Source organism: Rattus rattus, chromosome X (assembly GCF_011064425.1).
Source record: "Rattus rattus isolate New Zealand chromosome X, Rrattus_CSIRO_v1, whole genome shotgun sequence".
Taxonomy (NCBI): Eukaryota; Metazoa; Chordata; class Mammalia; order Rodentia; family Muridae; genus Rattus; species Rattus rattus.
Genome location: NC_046172.1, coordinates 110,048,039 through 110,075,793, shown reverse-complemented (window position 1 = coordinate 110,075,793; position 27,755 = coordinate 110,048,039). Strand labels below are relative to the sequence as shown.

The 27,755-nt window shown below is 47.2% G+C and overlaps 1 protein-coding gene across 1 annotated transcript in view; it reads left to right on the top strand.

Moving 5' to 3' along the window:
- The first annotated feature begins 3,907 nt into the window (after nt 1–3,907).
- The window catches only part of Bcorl1 (BCL6 corepressor like 1), a 67,137-nt gene continuing 43,289 nt past the window's right edge, over nt 3,908–27,755 (top strand). The window contains 3 exon segments of the mRNA XM_032889718.1: nt 3,908–4,022; nt 4,571–4,650; nt 23,911–24,040. Of these exon segments, the coding sequence (XP_032745609.1) occupies nt 23,955–24,040 (86 nt within the window). The 5' untranslated portion in view covers nt 3,908–4,022; nt 4,571–4,650; nt 23,911–23,954.

The following is a 27,755-nucleotide window of genomic DNA, read 5'->3' as shown; positions in this document are numbered from 1 at the left end:
CCACCAAGGCTTCTTATGTCCCTTTCCCTACTTGATCCCCCTTCAACTGGGGTGACTTAGAATGAACTGTTCTGCTGTCCTGAGATGCTGCCACATCTGACTTTATCTTCAATTGGCTGAGGTGCTCAACAGGAAGGAACAACCAGAAGCTCCCGATTTGCTTCATTCTGATAATTCTAAAAATCTCAATCACTAGGATTCTTTTTTTTTTTTTTTTGTCATAGGGCTACGCTGTTTTACTAGAGAGACAAGGCTTTTGATTGCGGAACAAAGCAGAGAATTAACATAATTATCCTTGTGGATTTAGTCCAAGGTTGGTTTGGAGCCTAAATTACCCAGGGACCCTCAAATGCCCTGCTTTGTCTGCTAAGCATCAGGAGGGCAGGGCCCAGTCCAGTATTGTTCCTAGGTCTCTGTGCTACACCTCGATAGCCTGTGGTGGGCCATTGCTGATAATAACTCTTGCATGAGTGCAGTGGTTTACGGAGCCCATAGGGTTGTTCCTGTGAGGGTAATATAGCATGCACATTGGTTTCTGTATTTTAGAGATGGGGGAAGGGACACATAATGAACTGCGTGGCATCAGAGTGGGACTACTTGGCCAAATATTAGGGCTTGCTTGAGGCACCACTGCTAATTATCAATAAGGTAGGACTTGGCTCTTGTGTTTAGACTTCTCTTAAACAATCTTCTTTATGTTGTACCTACATCTGAGTGTCCTGTCTGGGTCAGTAGATGTTACACATGGGAGATTTGAGAAAGACAATTTTCCTGAAAAAGGCTGTTTTGGCATTTAACAAAAAGTATTGTATTATACTGAAAAGAATTATGGATGTGGCATCAGGATTATTGGGATTCCTGGCTCAGAAACTCACTCTTCATGACCTTGAGCAAGCCACCCATAGATGCTTAAGAGACTCAGTTTCCTCAATAACAGAACCAAGAACTGTAGTGAGAAACAAATAGAATCACATAAGGGCATTGTAAACACTCTGATGCTATACAAAGGTGAGGTATTTTTATTATGCTTATGTTATGGTGCTAGCCTCAAATAAAATAATCATTGTTATCTACATGTTTTAAAGGTTTCCCACAGCTCTTCCCACACTGATCCTTGGTTTCCCATCATCTCCTGTAGGGCAGGAAGTCTGGCCCCCAACAGGAAAGGACTCAAAAAAACCTCCAGCTTCACCCATCTTCCCCCAACCTTCATTTTGCCAGATAAATGATGCAGCCAAATGGTAAGAGACAGACTAGTGGAAAGTGATGTGTTCAAAATCCATTTCAGCCTCAAAATGGGGAGCAAAGTAACCCTAAGGTCCTAAGTTAGGCCTTAAGATTAGTGGCGATTTAGTAATTGCCAGAATAATTAAAATCCTCGAAGACTGTCAACTTAAAGAAGGGTCTGCAATAGCAAACCACATGGAGGTGATTTCCCTGATAAGTAATGCATATTGAGTTCATATGTTGATTAACTTCAACATATTTCTGAATCCTCATTTTTGCTTGGTGCAAAACAGCGCGTGTGTGCATGTGTGCATGCGTGTGTGTGCGTGCGTGTGTGTGTGCGTGTGTGCGTGTGCATTGGAGGGCAGGTGTGACCAAGTAAAATAACTAGTGAAGAGATTCCCAAAGCAAAAAATAGAATGGTCCTACTATATCTACATTGCTGGAAATTAGTGTTGAGGGTGGCGAGGACGGGCAATAGGGGCACTGCTAACCAGATCTCACACCACTCTAGTCTTAACTGCTCTCTTACACATCTCTCAGATCCGGTGAGGGAAACGGCAGGCAAGTCTCAACTGCCATTCGTGAAGTCTTCACAAAAAAGAAAGAAAGAAAGAAAGAAAGAAAGAAAGAAAGAAAGAAAGAAAAGAAAGAAAGAGCCCCTAGCTCAGAGGTGGAACCTCTGGGCCTAGAGGGGTGGGACTGGGAGTGGGGGGTAGTAAGAAGAGAAAGGCATCAATTCTGGAGGGTTTCCTTCTAGCTCAAACGACCCTCTCTGGCTTCCGTACCATGGATACATATATACTAAATAATGTCAATCTGTCTGAATATAGAGATTATTTTTCCAAAGTCTCGTTATTTCCCATTCTGTTTAGAGTCCTCTAGGAAATGTTGCACATGTCTCCTGATACCCTCTGGGTTGAGACAATACCTTGGAAGTCCTCACCACCAGATCAGGGTTGAAGCTACTAAGAAACAACCTAAGACTGAAAGCGAGTCAGCCAGCAGCTTCACCTCCGCAAAGCCTCTCTCCTTGGAGTTAATGTAAAGTCATCAGAGTTCGAATGTGGACCACAAGCTTCTAAGCCCTTCAAGTCCCGGGGATGGCTGGCGATATAAACACAGGAAGGATTTATTCCCTGGGCCTGGCAGGCGGTCGTTAGGGTAAAGGGGAAGGGTCAGGGGACTCAGATTGGTGTCTCAAGAGCCCAGAGGAAAAGGAGGCAGAAACCAAGCCCTCGGTCCTCTTCTAAGCAGGTTTTCCTCTGCAAAGTCTTGCAAGCTTCCTTTATAGACCTTTCGTTCCTTCCTCCCTCGGGTCTCCCCGCCAACCCAGATGCCTCCACACCCAAGCAAGGGACATCCACTGAGGGTGACCCAAGGTTTTTGCAGCCTGGGAGGTTGCCAGGAAGAGTGGGCCGAGCGGGAGTCGCTAGGCGAGGCGAGGCGGCGAGGACCCGGCATTTTTTCTTGCCCTAGCACCTGTCCCACTTCGGCGCCCGGGCTGGGGCTGCGCCTGAGCGCGGCCTCAGTTCTGGAGCGCCAGAACCACGCGCGGAGGTCGCCAAGGGTGGGGAAGTGGGGGGCCCGGAGGAAGGGCGGGGTGTCTGGCGGGGGCGTTCCCCTCAGGCGAGACCCCCGCCCTCCTACATAGACCGAGTCAAAAAAACGGGGAGAGCGTGTTACACATCAACCAGGAGCGAAAACGATCGCTCTCCGACCCCGAACGGCGTTGCGGCACCCCCCCTCCCTTCCTGGAGCGGAGGGCTGGCTGGGGAAGGTGGCTCCGTTCTTCCCTCGTGGCTAGTGCGGGGTCTGCATGCTGCCCGGCAGGTTCCGCTTCCCCCAGGGCTGGTAGGGGGAGCCCCGAGAACTGCAGGCCCGCCCCCTTCTTCCTCCTCCTTCCCCTCCTCCCCCACGTGTCCTCCCGGAGCCCAGCGGCCTGATCCCAGCACCCCCCCTCCCCGCCACCTCCCTCCTACTCCCGCTTCGCCCGCTTCCCGGGCGGTGTGGAGAAGAGCAAAGTTGCGACAGCAGCCAGGGGGCTCTGCCCAGGTGAAGGGGGCGCTGTGACGGGGGCGGGAACGGCGTGGCCCTGCGGCGGGGGCGGGGGGGGGAGGATAAAGAAACTTGCTTTCCGCAGCCCCCACCCTGCGCGGGTTCGGATCTTGCGTGAACCGAGCCCTCGTGGAGACGCTGCAACGCCGCCAGGACTGAGGCCGGCACCCGGAGACGGACCCAGATCGGGACCGCGCGCTCGGGCGGGCTGCCGAGAGCAGGCAGGCCGGCACCCCGGCAAGGGCGGGGTGGGTGACCGTGCACCGGACCGAACCGCGGACTCCGGCAGCGTGGGCGCGGGACGAACCGGGACCGGGCCGAGTTGGGTGGCGAAGTAGGACGTGGATTCGGGGGGCGGGGCGCAGCGGGAGGGGGAGAGCAGGCCCGGCCCGGCTGGCCTGGGCGTGGGGGCGGGGGGCGAGTTCGGGGCACTTGCTGGGCTCTGGACCGAGCGCAAGGGCGGGGCGGCGCTAGGGGCTGGGCCCGACCGGGAGGAGAGGGCGAGGGGAGGGAGGGCAGGGGGTGGAGTAGGGGCGTGGAGTTGCAAGCGGGGTCTGGCCTCGGCCGGGGGCGAAGGTAGATCTGCGGGGCCGAAAGCGGAGGGAGGGAGGCCCGAGGCAGCGCGGCGGCGGCGGCGGCGGCGGCGGCGAAGGCCAGCTTCCGCGGAGTTTGTGCCCGGGCTTCCCAGCTGGGCTCCGGCCGCCTTACGCGCACAAATGGGGTTAGGGGACTGACTGGTAAGCAACTCCCAGTGTTGGACGGGCTTCCCTAGCGATTCCCGGAAAACCGAGGGAAGACTCCGTCTGCAATAAGCCGCACCCCCCACCCCACCTCTTAGCATCTGGATTCTGCTTTTCGAGGGGCGGCGGACCCTTCCCCACCACAATCCTTCCACTCTTCCAGCTCCCCTTCCGTCTCCCTCTCACCCGTGGTCATCTGAATCTCTTAGTGGTACGCCTTTGAGGGGTGGAAGGCGTCGAGGGGTTGCACTTTCCCTCCCTTGGGGGCAACCTAGTTTGTGTCTTATTCCTGCCAGGTAACATTGCTTGGCATGGTGTGGATCTTGGGGTTTAGATAATTTAAGCCTCCCTTCCAAGCTCTTTTGATGGCTTTTAAGGAAAGGGACGGATCCTTGGATTTTCATGACCAGATGGGGTTTGAGGACTGGGATTTACTCTTAGCTCACTTCCACTACCAACCTCTTTCCAATGAACCGTTTCTGTGGGGGCTCGAACGTGGAGGGTGGGCTACGGGAGCATTAATGTGCTTCTCTGTCTTTCCACAGGGTCAGCGTAGTGAAGGACAGCTAGTGTCAGAGGAAAAGTAGACACCAGTCCAACTACGGCCGCCCCCACTAATACTTCGGTAAGGGGGATAACACTAAGGGGATGCTGGTGGGTTGGGGCCCAGTATAAGAGTAGGGGTGGGTAGTCGCCCCAGAGGACTCTTTCCTGGTGGGAGAGAAAGGCAAGCCCCTGCTTCAGGGGAGGGTTCAGGGGAAGGAGATGGAGGGTGGCGACGACAGGGGGGTGCAGGAAGAATGGAAGAGTCACACCCTGCTTGCAAGGGGAGCCTCCCTTAGGCTCCTGGGAAAAGGGGACTGAATACGTGTGCTCTGTGGTACCAGGGCAGGGGAGATCTGGGGATGGTTCAAAGAGTGATCTGCACACTGGTTCTGGCACTGGTGGCCTGAGAAAGTCAGGTCGGGGCATAAGGTGGAAAGCATTGAAGGAAGGCAGAAAACCAACCCTCTGGCCTCAGTGCCCAGATCATTTCCCTTTCTCAACCTCCCTCCTAAGGGGCATCGGGGTGGGGGGCGTGGAGCTCTTGGAGCCCCGCGGATTGAGTGCCTCCGCCTTTCTTGGGAGTCTATCTTTTTGCCCAGCTTGCTCCAGCTACCACTGCCTCCCTCTCTGGAATCTGCTCGGTTCTCTCAGCGATCCCCTCCTCCTCCTCCTCCTCTCCCCTCCCCTCCCAGTGTCACCGGGGCTGCTTGGCTCTGCCCCCTTCGCCGCCGCTTGCTCCCAGCTTTAGTCCCTCCTTCTCATGCTTGCTCCCTCCCTTCGCCTCCTCCTCCCCATCCCCCCCTCGCCTAGGCAGCATTCTGGGAGTTGTAGTCTCTTACCGCGCTGGCCGGCGCCGCCCGCGAACAAGGCTGGACTCGACTTCCCGTCGAGCCCTGCGACCGGCACCCACTCCACCAGGCTTCGCTCACACACACAGACACACACACACACACAACGCTCTCCCCCTCACTCTTTCGCTCGCCGCGGCGCTGCCAGTGTGTGGCTCTGTCTCTCCTCCGCTTTGCTGAGCCCTCCCTTCTTCCTCTCAGTTCCTAGAGTCCGACCGCCGCCGCCGTGAGAGGAGAAGGAGGTCGGTAGCGATAAGGGGCGGAGGGGGGCATCGGATGCCGGCAGTGTTAGGCGGGTGGTGGTTCAAAGAGGGTGAGAGAGAGCTCGGGTGGCGGCCTGAGCCTCCCTGCGGAGCCGACCCGGGAACAGGTGCGTCTTTTTTCTCTCTCCCCCAACCCCTCCACCCCTTTTGACTCCCCGGCTTTTCCTATTCCCCCACCCGCTTCTTTCTATCCTAAGCCTTTCCCCAACCCTGTCCGTTCCTCTTCCCTTAGCTTCTCGGCTTGCCCCCCGGGGGCGCCGTCCTCTCCGTGTCCCCGGACGTAGAGCTCTCGGGAGCTCTCTCTGTCCTCGCCCCTCCCTTCGGGACAGCTCCCCTCCACTTCCCACCTTCGTACCCCATCCCTGCCCTGCCCTATCCCCTTCTCGACCTCCTTCTCTTTTAGCCAGGTGAGACTTGTTCACCAGGATCCAAGAGAGTCTTCCCCTTGGCTGGGCGGGGGTCTCCATGGAAACGGGGGTCTGTAGATCCTAGGGGGGGTAACCATAGGAATTACCCCACTCCACAGAAAAGGAGGTGGAGGCTATGGTCTTCGAAGTACCTGGCCCCAAACCCTGATCCAAGGATCCGACGATCCGAAGGGAACCTGGCCAACAGGGTAGGGCGAGAAAGGGCTTGTTATTTTGGGGGGGGGGGTGTCCGTGATGAAGTCTTGAAGAGACCGGGAGAAAAATGCCCTCCAACCTTAGAGGTGGAGGTGCGACGGGTGCTCTCTCCGGATTGCTTTCTCCTCTTTTCTGGGGTGCAGGAACCTTTGGGTAAGGGGTACCCCTGGGGGGCGGCGGGGCCTGGGTTCGGGAGTGGGAGGGCTGTGAGGGGGGCAGGGGCAATTATCCGAGTCCCTGGAAAAAAGGCGGGGGATGACTTCGGAGCGCCCAGGCTCCGCTGCCCTCGCTCTAGGGGCGGGGGCTACCGGGCCAGGCGAGGCGGGGAGGGTGCTCAAATTGAAGAAGGATGAGATGGGGGCAATTCATACTGGCCCCGGCAAGCCTGGTGGGAGACCCAGCTGGCTTGCAAGCCCTCAACCAGCTTCGCGCCAGGCCTGGAGGCTAGGGGTCTGGGAGGAAAGCAGAGGGCTGGAAAGGAGGAGGCTCCAGGTTACGGGGCCGATTTCGGATCAGGGCAATCCCTGGCCCTTAGAGAGGGAGGGAGGGATGGCCACGAACCCCAGGGGTTCCCCCACCCCTGCGTCCTAAGGGGCGGAGGAATGGACAGCAGGCCCGGTGGAGCAGGATTCAAGCGGATCGTGGCCAGGGAGTGGGGGGGCTTAAAGTGCTGGTCTTCGGGGAGTAGTCCGGCGGCGGGGCGGGCGGCGGGGCGGGGGCCCGGCGGGCGGCGGGCGGGGCCCGGGGCGGCGCTGCTGCCGCTGCCGCCGCCGCCGCTGTTCCTGCTGGGGCCGCCGCCGCCGTTGCCGCTGCCGCCGCCGCTTCTGGGGGGGAACCGAGGCCAAAGAGAGTCCGGTGCCGGGGCAGAGGGCGCAGGCGGCGCGCGGTGGGGAGGGGGGCTTTCTGCGGGCGGGGACAGGCTGGGGGTGGAGTCCCCGACGGGGGGCGGTACGAGCTAGGACGACGACGACGAGGAGCCCCGGGGGCCCGGTGCGTGGAGGACGAGGTGCTGGGAGAAGGAAGGGGGGGTGGGTCCCGCGACGGGCCTCGTGGGCTTGGCTCCCGGAGGTTCGGCTTCAGGACGGAGCCCTGCGGGGGCGCCCCGAGACCAGGAAAGACATAGAGGGGTGAACTGGACGGTGGAGGGGGCCCTCCTTGCCGGGGTCCCGTGGAGAGGAAGGCTGGGCCAGAGGGACGTCCGGGCAAGGCTGGGAGGAGCCGGCCGCACTGAGACTGGGGTTTTCGTGTTATGGAGGTGCAGGAGATTGTTGTATCGAAAGATGTGGTTGAGGGGAAAGGCGGGAGGAAGCACGCTGCAAACCCAGGAGGCCCAACACCACAGGCCATCGGGGGTGCCCTCCTGTTCCACTCAAGCTTCCCCTCTCCTCCCATTAGAAGCACTGTGTTTTTGTTGCATTGTTTTGAAAATTTCAAGGTTGCCTGATCAAACTGTCGACGTGGTGATACTTTGTCATTCTTGCTGTTTTCTGGAGTAGACAGTAAGGACAGGCTTCACTTGGCGAGAATTCTTCTAGCCCAGCGTTTTGGGGTCTCTTTGCATGCATGTGGGAAGGGGACTTGTAAAGCAAGGCACAGATGGATACTCTCAAGGCGATTTGGAGGTCGTCCCTATGACACTGGGTAGAGGGCAGTTGCAGATAGCTTTGGTCAGACTTCTGGGGTACACTTTGAAGGCTTCAAGTGTTAGTTCCATGCGTCTTTCAACTTAAAAGACTGTTTCTCAGAATCATACTGCAGAAACATTTCATGGGGAAAGAAATGGGGCGTGCATTTGGAGTTGGGAGTTGATTAGGTTCATAATAAAATTCTAAGCATCAAAGAGAGTTACCATTTTAATGGCTATCTAGTACTGTTCTGTTCAGTATGTCTTGTCCTTGAATGTTGGTAGTCAGGAGCCTTTCTTTTTGGGGAGACTGTAGGTGGCAGAGTCAAGGCTAAGTTTGGGCAGAGTTTTAGGGTACTCGAATTGAATGTGATGTCACCTGGTGGTACTGAAGATGACAGTCTGTAGGAAAGAAACTTACAAGATTCCACTGGGGATTAAACGAGATAATCTCATTCCAAGAATCACCCAGAGGCTCCAAAAGGAAGTGAAAGGTTGAGAAGGAACCTGTAAAATTTTGACAGAAGCAAAAGTAAAACGGGATGTGGTGAGTGAAGTGAAAAGAATCCAGAGTTCCATTATACACTTGAGGGTTGTCCTTGGCATCTTGAGTAGTTCATTAGGATATTGGAAACAGGTATTTTTTGCACCTGAGGCACCTTTGTCTTGAGGTGGATCTGGGAGATGGGGGAGCCATAGGACTTGGCACAAAAGCTCACTGCAATGGACTTTGTACGGATTTTCACATACACTTAAGTGCAGACATTAAGGAAAAGAGAGACACTCAGGGAAAAATAAAGTATGCTCTTGTGTGTATGAACTACTCAAGGGAAAGTCACTCTTAAACTGACTTTTAAAAGTCTGACTCTTGATGGGCACACACCTTTAATCCCCGTTATCAGTGGGCAGAGGCAGGTGAATCTCTTGAGTTAAAGGCCAGCCTGGTCTACAGAGTGAGTTTCAGGATGGCCAGGGCTACACAGAGAAACCCTGTCTTGAAAACCTCTGACTCTCTTACTAGATTTGCAGGAACAGCATGTAAGTTTCTTTCTATTCTGACTCGGAGATGAAGAGAACTAGGTACCAAGTTGATACAGGAAGGGGAAGGGATGCAGGAGTCTGGGTGAATAGACTAGTTCTTTAAAACAGCAGGAAGGAAGGGATGGCTGGTTGTCGGAATAGGGCAGAGAAGCTTTGCTGTTGGAGTCAGTTTTCAAGGTAGAGGGAAGTTGTAGAAGAAATGGGGCTGTACCAAGGGCACTCTTCTGGATCTGGCTAGTTTTTGATCTGCCACGCCTGGTAGAGAGGACATGTGGCATCCAGGAGATCCCTTTCTTACTGGTTTAGAGGCACTTGGGAAGCAAAGGAGGTTTCTCTGGGGGTGTATCTGAGTCTTATTCGTGATGCAGTTCTCTACCCAGGCAAGGAAATGCTTGGTGAAGGTGGCAGAGGTTAATCTGTGCTGTGAGCTTTAGGGAGGAGCTTTGCTGAGAGAAACAGAATCATAGGAGCAAGAGAGTTTTACCACTAGAAAGAAGTCAGGAAGAGGGGACCATAGGGCAGTGAATGGGGGAAGGAAGATGAAGATGAGCACCACCGTTCCTGTGTCAGGTCTAACTAAGAAGAAAGCAGTAAGTTGAAACCTTCAGGGTAATGTTTTCCAAAGAAAGTTCGAAGAACCCTGTGGGCTCTCCACAGTTTAATACTAGAATTGCTAAGGCTGGTGTAAGAAAGAAGAACTTGGCTAAAAATAGGGCTAGGGAGAAACTGGCATTTGGAAAGAAATATAAATATATTTACCCATAAAGGAGGAGAGGTAGTATCCATATTAAGAATTTAAAATATGCAATATGGGCTGGGCGCGTAAAATGCTTTGTCTAGATGTGTGATGGCTTGGGTTCAAGCCTTAATATTGAAACAGAAAAACAAAACAAACCCCTACAATGTGAGAGAAAAGAAGATTAATAAAGACCCACAGGAGAGAGACATTCAGATGCTGTTCAGAGCTGGAATTGAGGAGTGTAAAGATTAATTTATGATAGCCACTACTATGGGAGGACCCAGGACAGAATAGCTGGGATTAAGCTGATTTCTTAGGAAATCCAGATGACTGAAAAAGATTCTGAATGGGAAAGGGGAGTATTAGTATCACATTGAATGGAGAAGAGGAGAAAGTGGGAATACACCCGTTTTTTCCAGTCTGTGAGCAGGAGGAATCCTAGATATAAGGAGGTAAGCGATAGAAATTCCAGAGTAAAACAAACTGGATAAAGAACAGGGACCTGAGAGCCTTGGACCAGAATTGAATGGTGGACTTTTAAAGGCACCAAAAAGAGACTAATTGGGATTTAACTGGACTACATTTACACTGGTTTGTGAATTCTAGGTGGAGCTATCTGGGATGGATTGGGTTGGCTGTTAGATGTATAGAGCTTTTCCAGGGTCAGCTAGCCTGGCAGGAATTCCATGTTGAGTTTGGATGGGAGAATGAACACTAGAGGGGAATGGAGAGACTTGGGAGAGCAAAACTTGTTACTAATTGGACAGGAAGGGGTGAGAGAATACTGATGGTTGTGTGAAGGAAGATGGGGTACTTAGATTGAGGTAGTTTTTTTTAGAAAGGAAATTTCTTAATGTTAGCATTGGAAGTCAGCCTGAGTCTGTGTCTGCTTGAATCTTCAGTGCTAAGAGGGAGGAAATAAGTAATCTACCTTTCTGTCACTAGGGGATTCTAGGGCAGTATTTTATATGATCTCTTATATGAGCCCGGCATTATTCATGCCAGTCTGTAAAATGTAGGAAATTGTCCTCTTTCTAAACCATATCTTTTCCTGCTGTTCATAACTTTAAAATGGTCTTTTATGTTGAAAATGTTCTTTAGTGAACTAAAGTTGTGATCTGGTCAAGAGCAAAATGTAACTCTGTTTCTGCCTCCAAAATTCAAGTAAACTCTTGTAGTTTTTTTTTTAAAGCAGTAGCAACTCTTTCCTCATAAAACATGTAAAAATTGATCATTTTTTAGCAGAGTAAGTGTAGATTTGTTAAGGAGCAATGAGAAAACTTCAGAGTGTGTATATGTGGGGGAGGGGGCAAGGGAACAATACCCTGGTTGTTGGCTATTAATTAATTAGTTAATTAATTAATTCTGGTTTTTGTGAGATATGGCCTATGTAGACCAGACTGGACTTGAACTTACAGAGATCTGCCTGCTTCTGCCTCTGCTTCCCAAGTGCTTGGATAAGAGTATGTGCTACAGCTCCCTTGTGTTTTCCCCCTTGTTGGTAGATGAATTGTGATGAATTCGAAGATGTGGCTTGTTACTTGTAAAGTGCAGCGATTTTCAGCTTTCCCCAGTAGAGTTAAGTAAGGCAAGATGTGGCTTCATATGGATTTGAAGATTTTAACTTGGGCTAAGGATTTGGGAAGGATGGAATTCTATGTAGCAGCAGCAGCTTTGGGTTTGAGACATTGTTACTGTCTGCTAAGAAACAAAATGTGCTTACCTCATTACTAAGATAGAAGAAGTCTTAGTATGGATTCCTTTTAAAGGTATAGTAGAATTTTACCAATGCAGGGGTATGAGGACACCAAGGAGGTCCTTATTTTTCTGAGCTCTGTGAAAGTATAATACACAAATCCGATCCCAGGGAGAAGATTCACTGAAAATACTTGGGTCTGTGAGACGATTGAATATATTTTCTCATAAAGAGTCTTTACTCACTTGAACTTGGACTTGCAAGCAAATTAACCTACTTTGGAGACAGAGCTGTGTTCGAGTCATTGTTCAACTTCCTAATAGTATGGCAGGAAGCAAGTCGATATTCGCTAAATTTCTTGAGAGCCTCAGTATTCTTATCTAGACAATGGAGATGATACTAATATTATAGGATGGTCAGAATTATATAAAATAATATATATATAGGAACTGCTAAGGAATAAAGAAATGGAATATACTTTTAGAACTAAAATTTCTTGTGTCTTAAGGCATTACTTAATGCACCATACAGTGGCAGAATGAAACCGAAAATTCATTTTGCTGCCCATCCCTCATATCTTAGCCCTTTGTCTTTTTTCTGTAATCCCTTTTGATTAGTTGACATTCAGCATTTATTGCATGGTAGGGAGAAACACCTAAACACATTGTTGCACTTGCCTCAGGTGGATGTGGTAGTTGCTTTTACAGCTGTGCCATGACACTGCTTACTGCTTCTGGATAGGAACTGACGACTGTATATCCCCTTGAAACTTTAAGAGATCTTTTGGGTCAGAGGTATCAAATTCCCTGCAGCTGCCTGATGTGGGTGCTGGGAACTTAACTGGGGTTCTCTGCAAGAGCAACATATACTATTAACCACTGAGTTATGTCTCCAGCCTAAAAATGCTGCTTTCAGTTAAAGGACTGTTGTGTTAGATTATGGCTGGTAAAGCTTTCTAGCTATCTCTGGAAATGCTACGAAAGCTGATAGAATCTGGAACTGATGCGCTTCAATGATAAAGATGCTCATCAATGATTGAATGGGAGAGAATAATACTGAAGAAAGCTCTGGGTTCCCCAAACCAAACTTTCTGGGCAAAGGATAAACAGTGGCCTTCAAAGTAGATCTCCTCACTGCAGCTGGAGTAGACGTTGGTGTCAACAATTGCATCTCTGTTAGTTTTGCCAGTACAGGGACAGACTGAAGACAGGCCAATTGAAAACAGCAGATTGGCTGACAACAATTTCTGTTTGATTAGAAAATGCATTGTTATTCTTTACCTGTCCTCTACCCCTGAGATTTACCTGCCTATTTCAATTCTGTTTAGGCAAATATTAAGGCCGTTTCCTGAGCCCACATTGACTGATTGTCCATAAGTTACCTGGGTTTAAAAGTTAGCTGTGGAGGTAGCCCACTGAGATAGTTGGGAGACGATTTCATTATTTTGCTTGGCATAATTTTAGTTGAGTTTTGTGTTTCTCTTCATTGTAGAAATAAAGCAGGGATAGAGTTGATGTGAGAGCAAGGCAGTCAAAGAAAGACTTGCACGCAGTCCTGTCCTGTTTTTTGTTTATTTGATGTGTGTGTGTGTGTGTGTGTGTGTGTGTGTGTGTGTGTGTCCGCACGTGAACGAACATGTGTGTGCATGTGCATGACAGCTTGTCGGAGTTGGCTCTCTCCTTCCACCATGTGGGTCCCAGGGATTAAATTCAGGTCATGAGGCTTGGTGGCAAGTGCTTTCATACATTGAGCCATCTCACTGACCATATTTTGTTTTGCTTTTGAGACAAGGTCTCATTGTATTGCTCAGGCTAGTCTTGAACTTGTAAGTTCAAGTGATCTTCCTGCTTCAGTCTCCTGAGTAGTTGGGATGGCAGGCATACAACATTGTGCCAGACTTAAATATTTCTGCCTGGGTACTGTACAATATAGAAAAGAGTTGGTTTTCCCCTGTAGTTTATTTTAGCAAGCTATTTATTGAGCCCATATTATGTGTCTTATGCTAAAACCTGTTGGGAGGGGGCTAGTAAATCTTTGGATGGGTAGCAGAGTGAGTCATACAGAGTTTGTATACTGTGTAATAAGAGGGATAAAGTAAAACAATAGCTTCAAATGAATTATATATGTAATCTATGTAGTCCTAGCAGAGTCTCATCTTCAGATAAAAGAACAGAAAAAGTAACCTGATAATGGTGTCTCCAAATATTCATGTACATTCATGACCTAGGAGTGGTTTACAAAAGCAAAAGTTAGATGAGGAGGAATCCCCTTTGCATGAAAAGTCCATATCAATAAGTTCAGTATACTAAAGTGGAGACTTAAGAGGGACACTGTCAGAAGCATAGCAATAGGGATTCACATCTTACACTGGTTCATGTTGAGACTGTAATGATGCACTAAATGTTTTCAGGATCCTACTGAAGACCAGGATGGAGGAAAGCTAACACTTATTTTTGGAATAACAGAAATTAGAAGTCTCACAAAATGTCTCTGTTTATGTAGATGCCTTGCTGAAGTAGCTTTGCTGATTGATATCGTAATGCTAACTTAAGTTTTCCAGGTATCTGTGACATGTAGAAGTTATACAAAAACTTTGAAGGGATTTATCCCCCCCCTCTATATATGTATATATGGACTCTCTTGAGATGCATTTACCAGGCAGTTGTGAGCCACTCGCATGGGTTCTGAGAACCAAACGCTAGTCCTCTGGAAGAGCAGGGAGTATTCTTAACTGCTAAGCCATCTTTCTAGCCCCAGCTGTATAAAATCTTATAGCCGAAGCCTGACTTTAGTATAAAGTTATTAATGCAATGATATATTTTTTTAAATAGAGCAAATTAGTTTCTTTTACTTCAGGAAAAGAACATAAATGTTTGAATAGTAAGGGGGGAAATCAAGGCAGAGTGTAGATAAGCTAAAGCAATCTGATGGCATGAAAATCTAAGTAAACCATGAAAACTGTTTCGGTTCACTTCACCCTCAAAATATATTACCTCTGGTCCCTGTAAGTGCTTCTGTCTTATGCTCAGTTCCCGATTAGTAAGATGAATGTATTATTTGCAAAGTGTGATAGTCTTGAGGTGGCTGAGAAATGGAGAAGGGGTGTTCTCTAAGGTTTTCTACCACACTTTAGGCTGTGGGTCTTGGAATACACTGTTTCAGGTGATGAAACAGTGGTTAGAGGGCTCTAATACTGTTGCTATCTGATTACATTTGTCTTCTTCCTTCCCTTCTTCCTCTTCCTCCTCTTTTTCTTTTGAGACAGGGTCTCACTATGTGTTACAGGTTGTTTCTGAACCAACTGCATAGCTCAGGCTAGCATGAAACTAGGGGTCCCCCTGCCTAACCAACCTTCCTCAGTTCTAGGTTTATACCTCCATATCTATATCATGAATGGATTATGGATGTTTCTAAATATCAAGTCACTCCTAAAAGCATGGGTTTAGCACCTATAGTAGTGAAGACATCGAAAGGGCATATATAGTGGAATCCTATGTTAGTGTTCTCCAGAGCTCTGTGGAAAATTGTAAGCCTCGACCATCTAGTTACTGAGATGTCTGTCTGTCTAGCCTGCCAAGGTAACTACATTGGAGGTAACTAAATTCATCAGAACGAGTAAGCTCTCATGTGTTTAATGGACACTTAACATTCCTTTGTATCCAGTCTCATAAATGTTTGTAGGCACATGTTTTAAATATGATGGTACTGAAGGAGTCTGTGAAGGTATCCATGCTAGAGTCATGTACAGGTAATGTCTTATTCTTTGTGTTAAATACAAGAATTATACCTTGGAAGAGAATGTAATATCCTTTGTCTGACTGTATATGATAGATATCACTGGAAGTATTCAGAAAGAAAGAAAAAACAAACTTAACTGAGCCAGAAAACGTATTTAGTTAGATACAATGGACAGTAAATAAGGAGTTAAATTATTGAGTGGGTGATTCTTGTATGTGACACCATCCATGGAGGTAGAAGGATGTGGTCTATGTGTAGGGGGAAACACAGGAAAACAATTGGGACATTTCTGCATCCCTTAACTTTCAGGGATGATAGCTGATTAGTCGCTAGAAAAGATGAGGGGGATATAGGTATGGAGAGGGCAGATAGCAGAATGTAAGAACGCTCTCCCATGGGAAACCACAAAAACAGAGCATTTTATTTTTCTTAACATTTACGTTATGCATATGAGTACACTGTAGCTGTCTTCAGACACACCAGAAGAGGGCATCGGATCTCATTACAGATGGTTGTGAGCCACCATGTGGTTGCTGGGAATTGAACTCAGGATGTCCGGAAGAGCAGTCAGTGCTCTTAACCGCTGAGCCATCTCTCCAGCCTAAAACGGAATATTTTCAATGAGGGCAAACATTCTCACTGGGGTTAAAGTTTGGGGTATGTAATTAAATGGGGAAGCACATGTGTTAATATCCTGTTCGATGGGGTTGGGGATTTAGCTCAGTGGTAGAGCGCTTGCCTAGGAAGCGCAAGGCCCTGGGTTCGGTCCCCAGCTCCGAAAAAAAGAACCAAAAAAAAAAAAAATATCCTGTTCGATATACACGGTAGGGAGCAGATCAGTGATGCTGCTTTTCCCAAAATGAGATAGTTGGATCACCTTTCCTTTGCTTTTCTAAAGTTTTCTTTTTTATGAGTATAACCCAAAGCTTTTCATTTCTATCAGAACAGTAGAACCCAAAGTTGGTTTTCCTCCTTCATGAGTCACCACTGACCTTAAATTTAAGGAGGAATCACCACCTCCTACTTAAATTGTCTACTGGCCACACTTAGAATCTTAAGGGCAGATTTAGGGCCAGGCTTCAAGATAAATATTTTCTGGTTGTTTCTTCTTTATTTTTAAGTCATAATTGCTTCCAGGTCACAGGTCATTAAGCAATGTGGGCCAAAAGGAGTCTGAAAGAGTACTGCTAGAGTGGTTTTACCTGAGATCCTGTCCTCATGTTGAGCTCAGCCATAAAGAAACAGGCTTGTGTCATGCAATGGTTAGAGAGTCTATTCCGACCTGTGTAGCTACTGCCACCTTTGCTTATCACTAATTGGGTCTTTGGTCACAAAGGAAGGGCTGAAGATTTTGACAGTATTGAGGTTAGAAACTTTACAAACACCATCTAGGCTGGGCGTGGTGGATTATGTCTGTAACCAAAGCACATAGAAAGCTAAGACATAAAGATTGCCGTGAGTTTAAGAGCAGCCTGGGCTACATAGTATAGGTAACAAGTAAAACTGGAATCCATATCAAAATGATGTTTCCAAAGTCAACAAGTAAGCCAGGGGAGGTGGCACATACCTGCAATCCTAGCACTGAGACAGAAGCAGGAGGATCAGTAAGTCAAGGCCACAGTCAGCTGTATAGTAACTTTGGGGCCAGCCCGAGTATTGTGAAACTCCACCTCAAAACAAAACAAAAAAGACCCCAAATTGATAAACAAAAACCCATTATCTACTTTCATGTAAAATACTTGTCAGATTTTTGCCCTGTTACCTTCCTTAATGTTCTATGCTTTTGTTGGTTTGTTTGTTTGGTTTGTTTTTTGTTTTGTTTTTGAGGTAGGGTTTCTCTGTGTAGTCTTGGCTGTTCTGGGACTTACACTATAGACCAGGTTGGCCTTGAACGTAGAGATCCGTACCACTGCCTCCTAAGTGCTGAGATTAAAGGTGCTCGACACCATAGCTTGGCCATAGCTTTGTTGTGAAATCCACTTTTGTCATCTTCTTTTCAAAACAAAATTCTGCCCTTCCGTAAAATCTTCATATTTTAGGGCTGCTCATCTCCTGTTAGTGACTCGTTACATATAACCTCCTCTTCCCTTTTTTGATAACATATTCTCTTTAAGCTTTTCTAAAATGCTTCAGTGCTTCCCCACAGTATTTCAGTTTGGCCCATGATGGTGAAATCTTTCACGTTCCCCTATTTCATTTTTCCCGTTTGGTTGTTGCGTGTCACGTCGTGGGCTTCTCCTTCATGCCTTCTTTCCATGCTCTTAGCTTCTAGCATGTTTTCTTTGCTTTCGCAGTTGTGTCTTTTTTTCTTCACCTCTCTACATCATGGCTTTACTTCTAGTACCTATTTATTTTCAGCTTAGCTGCTATTTTTACCACTTTAACGTTATCGCTCTTTCATTACTCCATTCTTGTCTTGGTTTCCCCTATTCTAGTATAACCACTATGGCTGACTGTACACTATCCAGCCTTCTTGCTAGACACATTTCCCAGGATGACAATCAGTCTCTGCTATCTACATAGGCATCCTAAATGGCAAAGCTCTATTTTTTTTTCAGGCACACTTGCTGCTTTGAGCTTGTGGAACATGTGTTCTTCTTTGTCCTTATCATGAGTTAGATAAGACTTTTTGAGTGACTTTGACCAAAGTGAAGATAGCTGACAGTGGTCCCTCTCATTGCTTTCTAGGCAGTGACAGCATTTGAGTCTTGGGTTATGCAGCTTATTCTTAACAATTACATGGTTGTGACAACTGGGAAAACCTTTTTTTTTTTTTTTTAAATTTTATTTATTTGTGTATATGAATACACTGCCGCTATCTTCAGACACACCAGAAGAGGGCATCAGATCTCATTACAGATGGTTGTGAGCCACCATGTGGTTGCTGGGAATTGAACTCAGGACCTCTGGAAGAGCAGTCAGTGCTCTTAACCACTGAGCCATCTCTCCAGCCCTGGGAAAACCTTTTGAGGTATTTCATGTCCCTGTGTCTGTGATTCCTGGGTCACTTGGGATTACCAGGTTTCTTCCAAGTTCCTTTTCCGAACTTGGCCTTCACTTATGGGCAAAGAAAGAGTGAAGTAGGGAGAGAGAATGACAATATCAATGTGGGTGCGCTGAATGGAAGCGTGTGTATCATGTGCATTTGTATGATTTTTCTTTTCTGCTCACCTCCCCTGTGTACCTTGTGGTGTGCTTTATAGTGAGTGATTGCTAACTTGATTGGGCAGGATATAACAAAACAGAATCCTAGGCTTACTGAATCAGAATGTGTGGAACTGAGACCTAAGCTACTATTTGGAAGCAGCTCCTCAGGGATCTTGGCTTGAGAAACACTGGTTTGCATTGACTGTTCTGGTCCCAAGTACTCCGTTGCCAGCGGAAGCCTGTTTTCTAGTGCAGCATTTGATGCTCCCATTGGCTTTCTCTCTTGCTACATGAATCTTGCCTTCTTATGTAGGCCACTTAGTTCAGTGTCCTGCCTGTGTGGCTGCTGTTTTCTACCCCTTGAGCACAAAGACTACTGTTAATTAGCAACAGTGGACTTCAGATGGTCAGGAGTACTGCTCTGATAAAATCAGGAGAAAAATTACAAGGCCAGGATTTAAGAGGATGCCTAATTTTCAAGATTTCATGAGGGCTGGAGAGAAGGTTCAGTGGTCAAGAAGAATGGTACTGCTCTTACAGAAGACAGAATTTGATTCCCAGCACCCAAATCAGGTAGTCTGTCGTGACTTCTCTAACTCCAGCTTCAGGGATCCAACACTTTCTCGTCTCTGCACTCATATAAACATATCCATATTCTCATTCTCTCTCTCTCTCTCTCTCTCTCTCTCTCTCTCTCTCTCTCTCTCTCTCTCTCTCTCTCTCTCTCTGACTCAGAAATAGTGAAAGTCAATTTTTAAAAAGACTTTCTGAAAGCAGAGGCCTCCAGCGTCCGTTTTGCTCTCTAGGTTGTTACGCACTACAGCATGAACGTGTTTGACTTTAGCTTCTGTTTTATTTGTTTTGCCTCTACCTTTCCTTTCATGTTTTGTTGGGCCTAAAAGCTCTTTATCTAGAGGATGTTTGGTCTGTTGCTGTTTCCAAACACTGAGAATCCCCCTTTGACTTCTGTCCTGGACCTGCAAACAACTTATCTCCTAGACACAGAACAGAAATAATTCTGAGTGAAAAATCATGTGTTTGGATTGGGTGGTGGGGGCCCATACCTTTAATTCCAGCACTAGGGAGTTAGAGGCAGTCAGATCTCTGAGTTCGAGGCCAGCCTGGTCCACAGACCAAGTTCCAGGACAGCCAGGACTACATAGAGAAACCTTGCCTCAAATCCCTACCCCACCCCACCCCCCAAATCACATGGTCACTGAAGTACCCGCTGTTAACAGATAATTAGGTAGCTACTAAAACTTGTACCTGGTGTTGAAATTCATCTTCCAGCAAGAATAGGTCCTTCAATTACCTAACTCTGCAGGTAGTTTTTAGAGAACATGAAAAAGTAAGGTATATCAGCCAGCAACCAGAAACATTTTTTTCCTCTGGTTTTTCTTTTCTTTTCTTTTGTTTTCTTTTCTTTCTTCCTTCCTTCCCGCCCCTCTCTCTCGTTCGTTCGTTCTTTCTTTTCTTCTTTGCTTTTAATTTTTCCAAGATATGGTTTTCTGTGTCCTAGGTGTCCTGGAACTTGCTTTGTAGAGCAAGCTGGTCTTGAATTCAGAGAGATCTGTCTGCCTCGGCCTCCTGAGTGCTGGGATTAAAGCCATGTACCGCATATTTCTCCTTATGTAGCCCAACCTGACCTTGAAGTCTCAGTCCAGTTTGGATTACATTCATCACTAAAGCCTAGCAAATAGGGTCTTTGTTAAAAACGTTTCTAAAATTGCCCCAATGTTAGTAATGTTAAAAAATAATCTTCAGGGAAAGGTAAAGAAAGCATTATGACTCTCCAAATATTGAAAAACGAACACATAGTAAGATCTTATTTTTCTTCCTAATTAATGAGAAAGCTAGACATGTTATAGCTACTGTAAAGAAAAAGCCAAAAAAATCACAAATTCCTGTGGAGTCAAGGAATTGGATGGCAAGTGGAGGTAAAACTGGTTTTTCCACAGTGAGGCGGAGTTGGGAGCAGGAGATCAATCTCAACTTTATGGGACCATGACAGACTTTGTATATCCATCAGCTACTTGGAATTTCCCGAGGTGTAAAGTAGGGCAGCGGTGGTGAACTGAGGCAGAATCCAGCAACTTTGAACAAAGTCCACTATACAGATAATGCATGGATATTTTTCTTATAGTAAGCAAGCATGGTAGATACTTTCTCATTTTGGTTTATTTTGCTTCTAGTGATTTCTCAGGGTCATTCCCTCAGTTCTCATGTAGAATTCAGTTTCATATAAGATGTATTTAGTGAGTCCTTACTATGTGTAAAGTATTACAGAGGAACCGAAGAGCAGGAAGAAAAGCAGTGTTACTCCTTAATAGAGCTGAGCCTGTGCTGGAGAGCCACGGATGCCCATGTCCCCAGCTAACTCGGAGCAGAGGAGAACCAGTGTAGACAAAAGAAGGAAAAGAGAAGAAAGAGGAGAACCAGAAAGGGAGGGGCTAACGGCTCTTGGGCTGAGGCTAGGGAATGACACAATGACATTTGAGCCAGGCACTGAGGGATGGTAGTAGGGGAAGAAGGAGCACACGGGGAGGCCATGTCAGAGTGAAGAAGCAGCAGGGTCCTGAAATTAGGTGGTCAGGAGCTGCGGCTGACAAGGATGGCAGGCAAAGGGCCAGATGGGGCAGAAGAGGAGCTTGCAGAGGAGGTTGGAGACGAGGACCTGAGGGCCCTGAAGGCTGTCCTAAGAATTCGGGCTTGAGTACTGCCTTGATTCTGATGGCTTTGGACGAGAGTAGGGAGGTCTGATCGAAGCAGCATTTCAGAAGATGAATTGATTGTGGAATCAAGCGATGGGAGGCTAAGAGAGCAGTTAAGAGGCCAGTATAATATTCCTGTGGCGAGATGATGCCTGTACCAGGGCAGTGGCAAGAGGGACAGAAAGACAGGGGGAATTGGCTTTATCAAGACTTGACTCCTGATTTGATCTGGGTGATGGGAGAGGAGTTGAAGAAATGTCAAGTGAGAGGACAGTAGTGCTAGTAACGGAGGAAGCAGGCTGTGGTTGGGCATGGTGGCTGCGCTGCAGAGGACATTTATGGGGACAGATAATGAGTCCACTCTGACATCTGTTACATTTGAGAGGCATGGTGGACATCCAGTTAAGTGCAAGTTGCTGGTATTTGGATTTCTGCTCTGGGCTTATGGAGAGAGGTCAGGGTTACATTTGAGAGTGACCTGTCCGTTTAGGGGTGAATTGAATTTGTGAGAGCTGAGAGAGCTGGACAGTAAGGCATTGTTTGCTACAGAAAGCGCCCCAGAAGAAAGAAGGAGAGCTATGCAGAAAGATGACAGAGGGACAGGAGACAGAAGCAGAGGCTTGATGGACAAGTGAGGGTGGGAAAGACTGGGAGGGATCTCTAGAAAGGGAGGCAGGTAATGAGAGTGAGAGACTGAAGAGGAGCCAGGGAAGTGAGGAGATATGGGAAGGGAAATTGGAAGAGGCTGTGCTCAGAGAGTCTCAGAAAAGGGAAGGGAACACAAGACATCTGAGAGAGGGATTGGAGAGGAAAAATGTCAAGAGGGACTGGGAGGAGGGGGCTGCGATCAGAATGTAAAATGAATAAATAAATGCAAATTGGAGAGTGAGGAAGAGAACAAGGAGAGATCGAGAGAGAAGGAAAATAAAAGGAAGGAGGAAGAGATAGTAAGAAGGAAGGATTAAGGTGAAGGCTCATATTCAGTGACCATCCAGGTTTCTGGGGTAGATAACAGAAGGATCACATACAGAGAAACCAGCCAGCACCAAGCCAGGAAAGGCTGGAGAAGGGAAGGGGTGAGCAGCAGCTGACTGACACCGATGCAGATACTCACAGCCAAACAGACCAAGCTTGGGAAGTCTTTGTGGAGGAGGTTGGGGAAGGATTGCAGGCCTTGGAGGGGATAGGGAACCTCAACTCTGTTGCCTGCCTGTGGATCCTGTTCCCCTAACTGGGCTGCTTCGTCTGGCCTCAGTGGGAGAAGATGCACCTAGTCCGTCAGTGCCTTGATGTGCCAGGATGAAGTGATACCCAGGGAGAACCTCCTGCTTCTCAGAGAGGAAGGAGATAGGAACAGGAGGGGAGGAGTAACATGAAGAGGGACTGGGAGGAGGGGGCTGTGATCAGGATATGAAGTGAATAAATTAATGGAATAAGACACAGTTTGAATTAGAAAAGAAAAGGGGGGGCAGTAAGGACAACAGAGCCTGTTGGCCTCTGCAGAGACGGGGCTAGGATGAAGTCAAGGAAGAGAAAGGGTTGGTAATCTCTATTCTTTCTTCACCACCTTCCTTGAATCCAGCTCTTCCTTGATCTGAGCTGGCAGTCCCCCCTCCTGCTTTGAGAACTTTTCTTTCCTCTACAGGGATTGTTCTTCCCTCTAGATATGTAGATTGCTCGTTCCTTCACATCCTTTAGGTTGTTGAAATGATTCCCTCCTGGGGAGGCCTATGTTGATCACTCTATTGTGAACCGTAGCTCCTCCACTTACTCCCCTGACACTGTCCCCAGGTTCCTTAGTCTGCCTTGTATAGCTTGGAATGTACTATAACACAGACTACTCTAATGTGCTCATTGTCCTTGTCACTGCCTCTAGAATGCAAGTGCTGTGCAGGTACACATTTTGTCAGGTTTTAGTTCTTGAATCCCTAGTACCTAGGACAAATGTTTGTTGAGTGAGTAAGTGAATTATGTTGAGTATGAACAATTTGTGAAACTGAAAGGATAAATGGAGCAAATCTCTGATGTGACTGTACTTTACCGTGAGTTCTTTGGAACACAGAGAAGAGCAGACAGGTCTGGTCACCGTAGAGTTCTGTTCAGTTGAAATTGGCTGAATGATGATTTTAGCTAATAAGTTAACATAACAGGCTCACTGGATAAAGCTATTTTTCTTGATATCTCTTTTTCTGTTGAGGATAAAATGGCATGGTGATGATTGTCACACGCAAGAACTAGACATTGGGTGGGGACAGACAGACTAATAGGAAAGGACAAGGACAGAAATGTGTGGTTCTCAATGGAGCCTTAGTTTTGTTCATTTGTGGCCAGAGTACAAAGGGTATTGCACCTAATTTGGTGGGAGCTTTCTACACCTTAATTGGGACCAACTTGGAAACAGAGCAGAGTACTTCTGAAAAGCTTATAAAGAAAGTGTGTGCCTCCTCTGGAGAGCTTAAGTTGGAGTGTAACTCAGATCCTTCCCTATCCATGAAGGAGCAGAAGACCCCTAGTTATCTTTCACTTCACTTGCTGCTTGGGTATGGATGCGGTACCCTAACTGGACTTGCTTAGCTAAATGTATATAGAAAATAACACGGTCCCTCAACTGTATGCAGCACATTGAATTTCCTCTAACTTCCAAGCATATGTGTCTCTGACGATAATTTAGAAATTGCTCAGGGTAATTGACAGTGTCCTCATCTCCATCCTGAAATGTGGGTCCCTAGAAAGCTGCTGTGAACTTTCCCTCATTGGGACCTTCATGTCGCATAGCCGGCTGGCTTGTGAGAGCCATCACTCTAGCATTTTGATGCCATGACTGCCTTGATTGAAGTGTTCCCGTGTAAAAGATGGTTAAGGCAGCAGCACTTGTTCTCAACCTTAACTTTGGTATTCTTTTCCCCCAGGGGGAGTGGCCACAGCAGATCCTATCTGGTGGTGAGTGGCTGTCATGATCTCTACAGCACCGCTCTACAGCGGCGTGCACAACTGGACCAGTTCTGACCGGATTCGCATGTGTGGCATCAACGAGGAGAGGTAAGGTTGCAAAGGTGGCATCCTTAGGTAAGCTGTATCTAGCTAGTCCTAGGTTGGGGGTGGAACCTGGGGACAAGATTCTTGTTTGTTTCTGATATTTCTAAAATACGGGGGTCACCTGCTCTACCACACCATCACTGTTTCACTGAAGATGAGGAAGCTATCAAATGACATTTGCCACCTAGTATCTGTCTAGTGATAAAGAACTGTTACATTATATAGTAAAGAAAAGTTTGGGTGCTTATAGTTTCTGTTTCTTATGTCAAAGTTTGGTGCTCAAAAGTTCATGTAAGATACTTTGAGTTCTTGTCCAGGGCTTAGAAGAAAGTTGGTCTTATCATGTAGGGTTCTAGTGGGGGCAGTTCATCAGAATTCTGGGGGCCAGTTCTTTCTGCCTCAAGAAGCTACCAAAATATGTCAGGAGACCTGACAATAATGGCATATTAAAGGAAGATGAGGTTGCTGATCATAACTTTAATATAAAATGCAGTGAGTGATGCCTGCCTGGTTTGTGTGTGGGTTTCAGTTTTCTGATATTTGTTGGTCAGGAGAGGCCTTTTAAAATTATACATGATACCAGGGCCACCCAATTGCCCTTCAGAGTTTATATTTTCCTTTTATACCTCTTGGCCAAATCATTCTCTAAGGCAGTTACGGGACCTCTTCAAACTTCAAGGGATTGTTCTGTCATGTTAGTTGTTTTAGTCCATTGGCTAAATTCAAACATACCAGACGAATTCCGATAGGACTGTCCACTCCAATTTAAGATTGGCAGTCTTTAAAAAGAAAAAGACCCTGGTTTAGGTCAGTTAAGATGGTTCACTGGGTAAAAATGCTTGCCTCCAAGCCTGACGACCTGAGTTAGATTCCCAGAACCCACTAAGTGTAAGAGAAGTGAGTCCTATAAGTTGTCCCTGATGTCCACAGTCATACTCCCTACACCCAAAAGAAACAAATGAAAGTAAAAAAAAAAAATAGATCCAGAGTTTCTCAAGTAATTCTAAAAAATAGTCATATGTCAGGAGAGGTAATGTTGATAGTTTTGAAGGGAAAAAAGAGACTATCTTTGTTTTTATTGTGTGTGTGTGGGGGGAGGGTACTAGGGATAGAAGACTGGGAACCATGAATGCTAAGAACGTTCTATACTGCCGAGTGACAACTTCAGCTTCATGGCTTCTTAAAAGTCATTTTTTTTTTCTTTTTCCCTAACTAGAGAAGTGTGTACTTGTCTGGGATTAAGGTTAGGAGAATAGACCTTTTTATTTTCTTAATCCACTAGCACCTGATAGCCTAATGGTCCCTGAACCGAGGCATGTGTTAGAGACGGACTTACTCTGCTAGTAAGCACTGGCAGACTGTACTGCAGTTACAAGTAGTTGAGGCTGATGTAGAGCTGTAGGCCTGAGCCTTCAAGAAGCTAGTGCACAAGCAAGGTGTGGTTTTGCACATCTATAATCCCAGTACTCAGGAGGTTAAGGCAGGAAGACTTGGGATTTGAGACCAGCCTGGGCTACCTATTAAGTTTTAGGCTAGCCTTGTCTACCAAAGTAAGTCCCTGTCTCTGTAAAACAGGCTAACCTGAGAAATTAAAAACACTTGACAAATTACCTTGGTTCCTTGTCGGTGCTATATTCCTTGCAAGAAGGGAGTCAGAGGTAGGTGTGAAATCTGATTTTCTCTTTTTACAGGTCTTTCTTGGGATGCTAAATTACCCAATATGCCCAGTGGTTAAGATGACTTTTTAAGCATTGTCATTTCTGATTCCATCTACCCTTTGTCACCTTCTTACCACAGTCTAGGGTATGTTACAGCTGATTTCCAAAATGCGATCTCACCCTATATGCTTTCTTGTTCATTTTTTTGAGACAGGGTCTCTTTCTGTCTATTGCCCCGCTAGCCTGGAGCTTGCTATTATAGCTCAGGGAGAGCTCAAACTTTTCGCAGCTCTCCTGCTTCAGACTAAGTGCTAGATGTCATGTGTGAGCTGCCATGCCTATCGTGTGTGTGTGTGTGTGTGTGTGTGTGTGTGTGTGTGTGTGTGTGTGTGTGTGTGTGTGTGTGTGTGTGTGTATATATACACACACACACACACCATCACACACCATGTATGTCTGTACACCATGTGCATGCCTTGGGCCCATAGAGATCAAAAAGAGGGCATCAGATCCCCTGGAACTGGACTCGCAAGTGGTTGTGAGCGTCCATGTGGGTATTGGGAATTCAACCCGGGTCCTTTTGAAGAGTAGCAAGTGCTCTTAAGTACAGAACCATCTCTCCATCCCCTAGTCCTACCCCCGTCTTGAAGACAGGTTCTTGCTGTGCTGCACAGGAAGACAATCTTCCTGCCTTAGCCTCCCAGGTACTGTGCTTACCAGCATATGCCACCACGCCCAGCTTTGCCCTGTGTCAAAACCATCATCCCCATCCTTTCCAACTTGTAGACCTTACAGATTTGAGGTATAAATCTGCTTTTAGGGATAAACTTAAAATTACGTTGTAGGAGTCTATCAGGTTCATCAAATGTGGTTGGGGAGTATAGAACAGAAGGCATAAGCCTTTTCGACTGCTACTGCTCTAGGTAGTCTGTCAGCTTTAGGCAAACCTCCAGCTAAATCATCTTGCTTGTGTGTAGCATTCATTCATTCCTTCATTCAATAAGCGTGTGCTTTAATACAAGAGCAAATAGGTAGTGGTACATCTTCATACACTGCTGGTGAGCGCTATGGACAAACAGGCCCTGTGGAGTCTGGGAGAATGATGTATTTCCTTGGGACCATTAGACATCTGAGCCCAGGCTAGAGAAGTGATAAGGAGTTTGAGGTGAGGGCCAATATCCATATGTCCTTGATTGTTTGGGGAAGGCCTTGGCTGGAGTGAAGGGGGTTCTGGTGAAAAGTCTCAGGGGCTGGTAGGTAGGTAGGTAAGGTGCCTCATGGATTCTGGATATTTCTCTTAGGCATTGTCCCAGGCCCAGTAGGAATTGAAAACATCCAGTGTGGCCGGTCCAGGTATTAAGCTTTGATCATTGGAGATGGTGGCTGGTTTTAGTTCAGTTCAGGAAAAGCCTTGAACATACCCGCTGTCTTCTAGTAAGCAGAAACCGTGGAACTGATTCCCCGTCCTGCTCGGAGGTCTTTTGCTCTGTTTCCTCCCTCACCTGCATCCCCATAACCTTGCTCAGTTGACCCAGCTCCCGCCCCTGCCATTCTGATCCCAGGCTCCTCAGTGGAGCGCTTTTTTTAAATATTTGCTCAGCTTTGCATCCCCCTCAGAGGATTTGAAACATCAGCGCACACATTTTCCTCCCCGGGCTTGGGGGCTGGTGCTGAGGCTTAGGCATGGCTGGAGTAGCCAGAAGCGCTGCCTCTGCTGCCACCACCAGTTTCTCTGCCTGGCTTCCCTGGTAACTGTGGCTTGCAAGAACATAGCTTGTGCTTCAAAGCAGAATTTCTGCCCAAGGAGGAGCCCACGAAGAAGGGAGGGGGGGTGGTCAGGAGGGGAAAGAATGTAAACAAATAGTGCCTTCCCATGTGGAGTTGTGGAGGGGAGGGGCTGCTGTTTCCCCTCACTACCACAGCCCTCCTAAACCATCCCTGGAGAGTCTAGTTGGAACATGCTTCTTCAGCCCAAGGCTGGCTACATATAGGTCCTGCTTTTCTGGTCTCTCAGGAGTTGATGTGAAACGTGTTTTTTCCCTTTCCCTGCTCCCCCAACC